A 12,331-nucleotide genomic window follows, 5' to 3' on the forward strand; every position below is an offset into this window, starting at 1 on the left:
GCAATCTGCCTCTTTGATCATTCTGTTCTGTGCATGAGTTAATCGATTAAGACTAGGTGTTAATCGATTAACTGGGCTGTTTCCAGAAATTGGGTTTTGGTGCAAGAAGCGGTGATTGATAACCACTACACCTATTCACCCCCCTAGGCGTTCCTAGGCCACTGGTACCTAACAAAAATTTCATTTGTATATTAAAACATTTAGAATATTTTTTATATAGGTATATTTATATTGAAATTTCAGTTATATCATTTAAATATTAGATATAAGCGCCAACGGACATTAGTTAAAGTGTATATGTTTGATTCCCCTTAATCAAGGTCTTCGGTTCGAGTCTTGTCGATGGAAAAAATGTCCACTGGGAGAGTTAGCCCCACATACACATACCTATGGATGTTCCCGGCTCAGACATGATTACCTCCGGGGTAAGGATACATGTGGGAAACAAAAAATAGACGTAATTTGTATTATAATTGTCGAATATTTAAGTCGGATATGGGAATATGAAATATGCTAATTTATCCAACCCTCTTTTGCTTGGTACTAGAGATGGCAAAACGGGTCACCCGATCCGTTTTACCTATTCTCGCATTATGCCCACAAAACTTAAGTGGGCACAGACATGTCTGCAAAACAGCCATGTGAAATATGGGTGGCCCGTGGGCATTTTTGCAATTTACACTAAAAACAGCCATGTGAAATGATAATAGGCAATTTGAGTTATTTGCTGTATGCTCAAACTTTGTCACAATGAAAAAAAAAATTAATTTGGGGGAAATTGAATTAGGAAAAATCAAACGTACATGTAGTTATTGTGATGGTCATAATTGTTGTCTTTGTTGAATGGGGATATTATAGTTGTTATCGTTGTGGGTACCATTGATGAAAAGTATGCTTGAGCCCAAAAATATATTTGTAAAGTTTGCAAACCAATTGGTTGTCTTCCTCAAAATCCAACCCGTTTGGTGGCACCAAAGAAATTAATTACTCAATGTCTCCTTTAAAAAATGTCTTTACATCCATTTCATGTAGCTCAAGAACATAATGTGCCATGACCAACCTTCAAGAGTTCTTTAAAGAAATTGAAGAAAAGTCTATTTATAGTTATTTCATTTTCTTTAATCTTTTATATTTTTTTGGTACTGCTAATGATATCTACTTACCCTTTTAGGTAAGGAATTAATCTTTTTCGGAATGCATGACTGTCCCTCTCAATAAATGCCGCTCTCCGAAATCAAATCATTATATATGAGAAGACAAACCTTATACCACTACATTTTGAGTGTGAATCCTTCTTAATTTGATAATTATTAGGGATAACAAAAATAGTCTTTACATGGATCAATGGAAACTCGTAAAAACACATTATGGTAGAAATGGATATCATAATTTTCATTCACTTGTACTCATATATTTATAAATTTATTTTTTGATTAAATATTTTATATACCGATTAATCATATTATTTTATAATTATATATTATATATTTTAGTATTATTTATAATAAATTTTAATCATTAAAATATAATTATAAGTTTAATATGTACAAAAAGTTTATGATTCATATAATAATTATTTTTTATATATTTATTATTATAAAATATATGAATATGTTTTTAAACTTAAAATTCATTAAATATTCGCATATACTCACTACCCACATGAATATTGATAAAGAAGTACAAATATGAGAACGAGTAAGCACTACTCCATCCCATTTCCATCCTTAAATATTATATGATATAAATCAAACTCACCCACTAGGCCGTAAATATGTTATTGTCCCTTCTCGATTAGATTTCCTCACCCATAACAATGACTCATTTACGAGAGTTATGAGGGAAAGGGAAGGAAAAAGAATAAAAAACTAGGAAGATGGAGGAAAGGAAGGAAAAATGAAGACAATCTTTTCCATTGTTTGATAATATAAAATTTATATGGGGAGGATAAACTAATGATAATGTAAGAATATTTTTTGTTTTCTTTTAAAAATGTAATTAACAAGGAGAAATTGACAAATAATATATAATTATACTAAAACTATCTAGATATTTTGTCTAAAACCCCTAAATTTGGGAAACCATAAGGGTATGAGAAAACCTCCAAAACATGAGAGAACATTTGTTGTCCCACAGTTTTGTGTCACTTCATGTGCTAGAAGGTATTATTAGTCAAAAAATGTTTAATAATTATAATTTTAAGTTAAATAATTTTATCCAATTAATTAGAGTTAATGGTACATGGAGTGGTACAAAAAGTAAGATAACACATATACTTCCCAAAACCTTTACTTCTCCTTTATCCAACTTCCAAATAAGTAGTGACTTAACACTTCCCTCAAAAACCAAACTCTCATACAAAGCTTTAAAAAATAAAAACTACACTATGAAAATACAACATAATTATCTGAAAATGTACTTCTCTATGTTAGATGAGAGGAATCAGAGGAACTTTCCCAATACCTTAAGATCTCCTCTCATATTTATGACTCAATCAGATTTAGCAAGAGATCGAGAGTTAAACACAGTTACTTTGCAGCAACTTGTTAAGTTTAGCAGAAAAGTTCCACTCATATTATTATTATCCAAAAGTTAAAAATAAATAAATATGGATTTAAGTTGAATTAGTGAAAAAAATCATTCCCCTCCTCTTCCACTTTCTCCCAATACCCACCTCTTCGATTTCAGCTCCTTGAAGAGTTGTTTTGATCACATTGGTTTTTGGTAAACAAACTCGAAATATAAACTTTATAATTTACAACCTTCACCATTTTACAAAGCTCTAGTAATTGTTGCATGAAATACATAGGTTAAATATTATAATGAACAAGATTTCACATGGACATAGCATAATCATTAAGATGTTCATTATATTAGAAATTTTCCTTGTGGAAATCATATTTGGTGGTTGTGTTGCGAGAGAAATCTGAAGATAGCTGACGAAGCTCTTTGGTTAGTGCAGGTGGGCCACAGTAAAATACACCTGCATTATATATATAAAGCATGTTCTTGTAAGAAGGGCATAACATAAACTAAAGAATACTAATTTGTTTGTCATTTCCCACTAACAACATAAAAAGTCGGGTCAAACTAGACTTTGCTTTAAACAATTTGAGCTTATATAGCATATAAGATTCTGAGTCCGACCTATTCGTCTGTTTGAAAAAAATTCAAAATCTAGATCTGACCTGTTTAAAAGTCTGGTTTGGTCTGTTAGCATGTTTAAAGGCATATTATACTATATAATCTTGAAATGAGTCTATCATATTTACATTTAAATAGACTACTAGACATACTTTTAAAATTACATATATAATAACAATTCTTATATTAAAATCGTATAATATGAAAATTATTACTTAATATAATTAAATAGGCTGACCTGTTAGACTTAATATGCCTTTTGGATAACCTAAAGCTTCATCTGTTAAACTAAATAGACTTTTAAAAAAACATGAACCTGACATGTTCATAAAAAAAGTCAGACTTGACCTAGCCTATTATAGGTCAAGTAATAGTATTTACACCCCTATTTCTGACAATTTAAATAATAAGCATACCATATTTTTTGCAAGACATTAATTATAAAGTAATAGACTACTAAGACACTCTTACGAACATTCTTTTCAACATTTCATCTTTTTTTATTATTCAATGCGTTTCATGTAGGACTAAATAAAGATGGAAGCTTGTGATTTAGGAGTGAATTACTAATTTGGTTCATGAGTTTGACATTATTGGCCAATTTAGTACATGAAGTTACAATAATGTTAAATTATCCCATAACTTTGCACCCCATCATTTAACTTAATAAAGATCATGATTGCTAGTGCTTCTCATATTTATAGACCTTTGTTGAAATATACTTCAAGGCAACTTCATTTAAGTTTTTAAACCACACTATTACAACACTATTATAATCTTTGGAAAAAGGTTGTGTTTTATCTATAATAAGTTGTTATAAAGAAGAAGAAAGTTTTCCTAACACATTATTTGACATCCACTATAAATATCATCTATTGATATTAGTGGGAATAAGTATTATGGTATATGTACTTTGAGATAAGCAGAAATGAAGGTCCTAATTAATAGGAGCGAGTAGTATCCAACTCTATTCGTTCATTTAATTTGATTTGATTATGATCGGGTCCGAGTAGTGTCGGGTCTCATTGGATCTAAGACCAGGTTCAAGTTTAAAAATTAGACCATGTCAATATTTAGGGTTGAATAAGGGACAATCATAACCCGGTACCGTCCTGTCAGATGGTTACTGACTGATCATTTTTGTATGTGTCTTATTCAATTTTGTACATGGGAATGACATCTCTTTGATCAAAAGCATTATTAATTCTCTAATTTTTTATCATAGATACATGATTAACAATATATACATATATCATTTCATATGTCAAATTATATATTATAATAATAAATAATATTGAGAAGACTTTATCTAAAAAGATATACATTATATTTAGTCGGATCTAAGGTCGGGTTCAGATTTAAAGGCTGCTCCGATCAACATTTAAGGTCAGGTTAGCTTTGAGTTTAGAGTCAGGTCCGTATCCAAAATAATACAATCAACAATTAAGATCAGGTAAGGAACAGATCTTACTCGACCCAACCTAACCCATATTGACGCATAATAATTAGTATGTCCAATGTGTATCAAATGAGTTTCATAATAATGTAATTAATGTATATGAAATATGAGTGTCATGATGGAGTTGAATAAAGAAAACTTGATATAGAAGAAAAAAGTTTTCCTAACGCCTATTATTTGATATCCACTATAAATATCATCTATTGATATGAGTGAGAATGAGTATTATAGTATATGTACTTTGAGATAGAGTAGAAATGAGTATCCTAATTAATATGTCCAATGTGTATTAAATATGAGTGTCATAATGAAAGTGATGTGTATCAAATATGAGTTTCATGCATAATGGAGTTGAATAAAGAAAATTTGATATGCTATAAAATTGTATCTTTTGCCGATAAGAAAAAAGTTCAGTAGCAGTAAACTCACCAACACGAGCTTGTGAATGATTAAGTGCAATGCGCTTGTAGACACTACGCCAATTGGGTTTAGCAAAGTGAGACTTAACACGCGTGCCAGAAACAATGTCCACACCATTCTTAGCATGGTTTAGTGATTGCAACATAGCAATAAGAGCAGAACGAGCATCACCTTCTTCATAAACACTAGTACAATAATTATGTAACTCAATAACTCCTCTATGATCATCTTCAGCAACCTCATTCATAACCCCTTTAAACCAATCAAAAGAACCTTGTTCCCTAGTGATCCAATAAAAGTAGGCTTTTCTAGTCTTAAAGTTGTTTAAATTGGATTTTTTGTGTTGTGGGGTTGATCTTGGTGATTTATTACTTACTCCTTCTTCTATGGTCGATCCTTCATTTTCTTCCATGGCCTTGAAATTGTTCACTATGTCCTTTAATATACTAATCATTGGGGTTGCACCAATACCTAGTCCAACTAGTAAAACCACCTCGTATTGCTTGTAGTCTTGTGCAGGTGCTCCATATGGACCATCAATCAAAACTTTTGGAAGAGTACTGCATAATGTTATTGAATAATATTAGTTATTTGTCACTAAACAATAGAAAACTATAGTGAACTCTTTTATTAGAAAATTCAAAATCTATAGTACACTTATTTTTCTTTGAGATATGTAATATTCTCAAACTGATTGCATACACATTAGGTAAGGTGTCCCAACCTATAATAAAAAACATTTTCCAAATATAGTAACATGAATATGATTTGTCTATTCCTCAACAACAAATCCCAAAAATTTAAATCATATATATTTAGATAAAATAATATATGATAGGTAAGAATTTTTTAGTCAATGTGTATATTATCCATAAATCATGTGTTAATTATCAAATATTAAATTAAAATAGTATACATGAACCAATAATGGAATGATAGACAATACATATATATTAAATTCATATTTATTATTGTTTTAATCTTTTATAATTACATATGTTTGAAGAATATATCACAAAATCAAATAGACACAGTAATGTACTTTTTTAATGTTCACAAAAGCTTTTTCCTAAACAATGGAAAACGAGGAATATAATAAAAAAAATAATAAAGGATTTCCTCGTACAAAAGATAACTTATCTTCTTCAGCAGCCTATAATAATATGATATGTGCACTGTATTGATTTATTTTAGAAATATTTTATAAAAAATAATTAAATAGAACATATGTCATGATTTTATTATCTGAAGGAGATAAATTATCTCCTTGTAGCCGGAGATAATCAAAATATAAGCAAAACAAATGGTACTGAGTCCATTGCAGAGGACTTTGTTTGTATAATAATGGCATTTTAAATGCTAATAGCTTTTGGGTTAAGTATTTGGAATCAAGATCTTCTATTTCCATTTATGTTATAGACTAATCAGAATATATTCTTTAATTTAAAAAATTACATAAGCAAAACAAATATTTTCATGCTACAATTTTATTGGATAAAATCATAGAGATTGGATTTTCTTAAGACATAAGTTCCATGCTCAGTTATTTGTATTTCAACAATAATTTAAGATGCTTGGGCCAACAAATGTCCTCATCGTGCTGACTTTTCTTGTTTTTTGTCAACAAATGTTCAACACTACTTTTATGAATTCCATTTTTTAACACACCTTAATAAGTATCATATCACATGTGTTATTGCAGTAATTGATGGAAAATATATATTGAAATGAAAAGTTCTGACTAATTAAAATTATTAAATAATTAATTTTCAGGACAAAAGATGTAATACCCAATGTCTATGGCTATGGGCTATCCACGTAATGCTTCAAATTCAAAGCAAGATTCTTTTATGTTTATCTATGCAAAATTCACTGTCCCAGTAATTAACACATAAGACTATAAGAGTACAACGTAGTTCCATAACACAAGTAATGAATTTGGCTTTACTAAACTATTTTTAATTAAACTTTCTCGTATTAACTGATTATATCTTCTATAATAAATTATAGTCGACTAATATTTGATTATTACAGTTCAGTTTAGATTTTATCTTCTTCTAGAGTTAAATTTAGTTGAAGTAAATTCATGGTATACAACCAAATCTAATTAGGATAAAAGTATTGCACATAGCAACAATTTTTGTATTTCTCACATTTCGAACGGCTTTGTAATATCAATGTAGAAATCTATGTAAAGAGAAAAGGAACAGGTATGGCTAACTATAATGTATTAATTAATCCAGTTATACCAGTGGATTCTTGGTGCCAAATATATTTTGCCTATTACTCATTGTTTTTAACTTGCGATTGTTTTCGCAATTGTGAAAAATTGCACCAAAATGTGATCAATGCGGCTGCAACTGCAGTTACAATACTATTGCGGTCAGAAATCGCATTATTACTATCACAATTGTAGTTATAGGGTTCAATTTAAAACACTGATATCACTTATCCATCTTATATATTGCATTTTCATGATATAATATTCTTCAAAATTTCGCACTGAATGTGGCTTACCTTGGGCTATTAACTCCTGGCAAGCATTCAGCTCTTAGAAGTCCACTCTTCCCATTATTGGGTGGCTGGCACACCTAAAAGAAACCAATGCAATAACATAATTGATTAAAAGGGGACCAAATTAGGGGTTGGGTGGACAATTATTTGGGAGCCAGAAAGTGACCACAAATGTGCATTAAAAATTTATTAGATGTGGATTTTGCAAAAAAGCTAATAATTGATGTCATATTGCACTCATAGAGAAGTAAATGTAATAATGCCAGAAGAATTTGTTTAGTTTTATTTTTAATGTAAAATGTTGTCTAATTAGCATTCCCCAACCACACTGATCTAGTAGTGTAAGGTTACTAGATTTTCATATGACTAAAATATCAAAAATTCGATTACTCAGAGCAACACTTGTTGGGAGGAACAATCATGCCCGAAAATGATTAATTTCATACTCATATCCATACGATGAGAGATACCATTGGTTATACCAAAAACAAAATTCCCAACCGAAGTTATCCTGAAAATTCACCTCTGAGAATTTGGCTCTGAGACTCCTAGTCCAATCACCTAGTGTTCTGATGTGAACACTAAGGTAGTCATCACCAGGGGCTGAGGTTATAGAAAATGGATGCCTGTGAAAGCATACACAACATTTAACAATGGAGTAATTAGACATTAGGGGAAAAGAACAGAAAAATAAAGGTACTTAGATGTAATATTTCATATAAAAAACAAGAATGACCAATGTTTCTTCAAATTCATACCATTCAAATGGAGACACAGCAGCACAATTGACAAACATGTATTGTCCACTCTTGTATCTAAATCCCTGAGGCTTTGACATATGAAGAGCCAACACATTTCCAGGATAAACAGCCACCTTCAAATTGGACAATGAAAATATGGTTAGATACCAAACCATGTTCTAAACCATGTCCCCCACCGATGACAATGAAGTCAAAACAGAAAAAAATAATGAATGCTTCTTTAATTGACATGACACACTTTCATTGGTGTGGAACATGGTTTAAGACGTCAGATCCTTGTTCTAGACATATATCTAGAGAATTTTTTGTACTATGTTTTCTAACATTAGGTAAAAATTATTATAGTATAATCATTTGTTTTCATCATATAATGAGTAATTGAACTTTGATTATTTGAAACATACCTTTAGTATTCTCACAGGCTTGATGGTTGATCTGAGTGCTCTAATCAGTCTCTCCAATGCATAAATGATGATAGGAATAGCCAAATACATCCAAGTCTACAAAAAACACAGTTTCTAAGTTCCTGCAATGTTAAATAGCACAACAAAGCTAAAGGGTTGAATTGAATAAAGGTGCTAACCGTTTTCTTGTACCATTCCTTACTCAAGTAAAGTTTGATACCATGCACAATCAACAGTGCATAGACAATGATAAAGAGATGATGGGAGTACCAAAAGGCATTGAAACCAGTGAGACTATCAAGGGGTTTTGGTAACTTAACCCGGCCTCTCCGAAACCAAGGGCTGGCAAGGGTGAAGGCTATTGCCATTAGAACAACCATTATAATGCCTGTTACTCCTTCCCATGATTTGACAAAAAACCAATAATTTTGTGGTTGATCTCCAAAAAAAGGTTGCATTAGCTTGTACTTTTCACTGTCTGCGTGAAGAAGGCGAGGAAAGTCGCAAGCAAGGTGATAAATACCATGTATACCAACAGCAATTGCTACTGCCACAGCTATCACCTGCAAAAAATACTCTCATATACTTGGTACTGTAAACTACCTATTGACTTGTGTAAACTATGTTCCAACAAACCTTTGAACAAAGTAACTATGTGTCAAAAATCGATTAGTGAAGTATGTTTTAAAAAAGTTGGAGATTTTAACAATTAATGAGTGTTTAAAATCGCAGTTGTGATTATATTGTGACTGTTACTGCCTAATGCTGCCATTTCAGGCCAATGTGGTCTGCAATTACGATCTATTGCAGTTGCAATGGCTGCCACAATCGAGATATGGCAGCCACAACATGTGACGCGATCCACATTTTGAATTAGTGTCGTTAACCAATTCATACTTACTAACTTTTTAACACATTGTTAACCGGTGTAACGATGGTCTATAATTCTCTGTATAAAAATAATGCAGTTAAAATACCTTGTGGAAGTTGAGATTGTCATCAAAAGGAACTGCAATGCCTAGCTTGGTCTTATTCCTGAGCCAGGTGATGGTGTTTCGGCACACAGGCAGCAAGATAATAGCCATGTTCAATTTGAGTGTCTCAGCTGCACCTTTCGCCATGCATACACAATGGCCCATCACCTCATAAGCAGCTTTTCGCCGATACTGCACGAATTTATACGCAAACAGACCTAACATCACACCAATCCACAGCAACAATACCCAAGATCTCTGCCAATTGTCCTTCAGAAAATACATGGTTTCTCTATACCACCTCTTAATAGGATTTTCTATATATGTAGGCTTAAGTTTTGTGCTTAACATCTGGCTCAGGTACTTGCTATCTCCTCTTGTAGAATGACTTGGTCCATGCAACAAGAGCATCTCCAAATTGTTTAGCTGTTTTTCGCAGTAATAACATAAAAAAGCCAAAGAATTGTGGATAATATGAGAATTCTATATAGTGGATGGATTTTATTCTTTTTATCTCTTGTGATTAAAAAGTAGGCTTATGTAATTACCATGATGAATCCTGTGTCATCAGGGTCTAGTTCTTCCATAATCAAAGCCGCATATTCCTCGGCCTGCTTTTGTAAGTTCGAGAGTTTGTTGGTAGTGGCACTGAGGCAGATAATCTGAAAACAGAATTGGTCAGAGTTCATAAATGGTCAAGGAAAATCAATTTCTGATGGAAACATAATTTAGACTAGAAAAAGTTGCTGATGAAACTACTTCACTCAATTTGACATTGATAAAACTAAAAAGTGCGGCCCAGTACGAGCTATTTCCAGGATTTGAACCTGCGATCTCATGGCTACTAAGTAACAACTCATTAATAAAACTGTGGAGAAAAAAATGGGCAGCTTCTATTTTAGATTCCTTAAAAGGGGAACTCATGATGCCATACCTCTTTAATTTCTTCCTCTGTGATTCTTCCATCAGCATCTTTATCAACCCTGTATTCCAAATTAAGATTGGGAATATACTTCAAAGCATTCAACAAATACTTCATTGTTTATTCTAAATTAAAGGCGAAGAGTTACATGTCAAAGAATGTTCTGAGCCTAGAATCAAAACTTTGGTCTGAAATCTGGTCCCAAAAGTCTTTCAACTGGGCCTTGTTAATAGAATCTCCTTGAATCTCCCTCCTCCTAGAAAGAGCATCAAAAAGCTCCCCTGCAAAGGCCTCAGACTCCTTGTTCATCCCTACAATTGTGAGCTCGGATTAACTTAATTTATCTTCCGAAAAGCTTATAAATTATAATCAAAACTTCTCAAAAGGAATAAAGTGATTATCCTCCCAAAACCAAACCAAACATCCTCTGAATCCAAACACTTTAGTTTAGAAATCACTCTACAAAATCCGCAATATCATGGCCGCAATCGCAGTTGCAGACTACAACTCAGAAACCTGTCTTGAACAAAGTTACATGGTTCCAACATCTAATCTAGTCTATCTACCGCATACCAAATTCCTCATAACAAGTTCATCATAAAGGAAGTCACGTAATAATAGTGTAAAAACAAGTTCGTCATAAAGGAAGTCACGTAATAATAGTGTAAAAACTGATTAACTGCATAGGGCAGGTACCACATACCATGTAACTATGATCTTTAACAAATATTTGAAAATACCTATGCACTTGGCAAAGAGAGATCGATGAAGGTATCCATCACTAGAAGCAGTGAGAATATCAAATTGTTTCTCAACCTGAACCCACCCAGCACCACCATCAGTCTTAGTGAAAAACTTGAGTCCCTTAAGAGCATGAACTGCTGCAGATTTATTTCTATCAAAGTGTGCAACTCTAGAAGGTGCTGCATTTTTTGACAAAGAAGCAAAACGCTTAAGCTCTTGAGAAACTTGCTTCATCCTAATAGAAGCACTTCTCACAACAGAAGCACCAAAAGACCTTTTCTTTTCCATGCCTTTACCAAGCAAAATCAGATTCTCATCTTCACCAATATTTTCATTGCTTGCAGCAGCAGCAGGTTTCACACTGTGTAAAGAAACTGAGTCACCTTGAATGTCCATAGTGACTTCAACATAGTCTTGTTCTTCATCATCTTGTTGTTCCTTATTGTGTGATTTGGTGTTGTTATGGCTATAGTCTATGGCTGAAGTTGAAGCAGAAGAGTTAAACTTGGAGCTTTTTCTGCTAACCCTTTTGTTCAATGGTCCACTATGTGATACTCTTTCACTACCAATGAGTTCTATGTTAGACTCATGAGGGTGAAGATCTGAAGGAGAAGAACATACTCCAACTTTGTCTGTTTCCATTTCTTTGCAACCAGTTTTGGAGTCTTCAGACAGATATATTGTGAGTAAAATGATGTCTGATCCACATAATATCTATCTATGATTTTTTTTTACTGTCAAAGGGAATTCCCTGAGTAAGAAATTGATGTCTTTTAGAATGTGTGACTGTCCGTCTTAACAAGTGTTGTTTTCAAGAATCGAACTTTTAACCTGGTGTCATCCTGAGGATCTAGCAGATCTTATACCATTAAATAAATGTTTTGTTTATGTCCATACCTTTAAAGCCATTATTACATTATTTTTTTCTTCTACAAAACTATGTAGGAAGTTAATTTATTTTGTCTCTTAATTTATTTTCTAATTAATTC

The 12,331-nt window shown here is 32.3% G+C and overlaps 1 protein-coding gene across 2 annotated transcripts; it reads right to left on the minus strand.

Moving 5' to 3' along the window:
• Positions 1 to 2,718: 2,718 nt before the first annotated feature.
• On the minus strand, positions 2,719 to 12,050 carry LOC109337259 (respiratory burst oxidase homolog protein C-like). 2 transcript variants are annotated; one of them, XM_019574190.1, is made up of 13 exons: positions 11,836 to 12,050; positions 11,339 to 11,769; positions 10,747 to 10,909; positions 10,611 to 10,659; positions 10,225 to 10,338; positions 9,680 to 10,102; positions 8,882 to 9,265; positions 8,703 to 8,798; positions 8,296 to 8,411; positions 8,061 to 8,163; positions 7,541 to 7,614; positions 5,033 to 5,583; positions 2,719 to 2,983 (listed from the first exon to the last, which is right to left on the minus strand). In XM_019574190.1, the coding sequence occupies exons 1-13, from the start codon at positions 11,982 to 11,984 to the stop codon at positions 2,874 to 2,876; spliced, it is 2,763 nt and encodes a 920-aa protein (XP_019429735.1). In that variant the 5' UTR covers positions 11,985 to 12,050; the 3' UTR covers positions 2,719 to 2,873. The 2 variants fall into 2 exon arrangements, with proteins under 2 accessions (XP_019429735.1, XP_019429734.1); XM_019574189.1 differs by having other exon boundaries at positions 11,339 to 12,050.
• Positions 12,051 to 12,331: the final 281 nt, after the last annotated feature.

Source organism: Lupinus angustifolius, unplaced genomic scaffold (genome assembly GCF_001865875.1).
Source record: "Lupinus angustifolius cultivar Tanjil unplaced genomic scaffold, LupAngTanjil_v1.0 Scaffold_3_115, whole genome shotgun sequence".
In the NCBI taxonomy this organism is placed as follows: domain Eukaryota; kingdom Viridiplantae; phylum Streptophyta; class Magnoliopsida; order Fabales; family Fabaceae; genus Lupinus; species Lupinus angustifolius.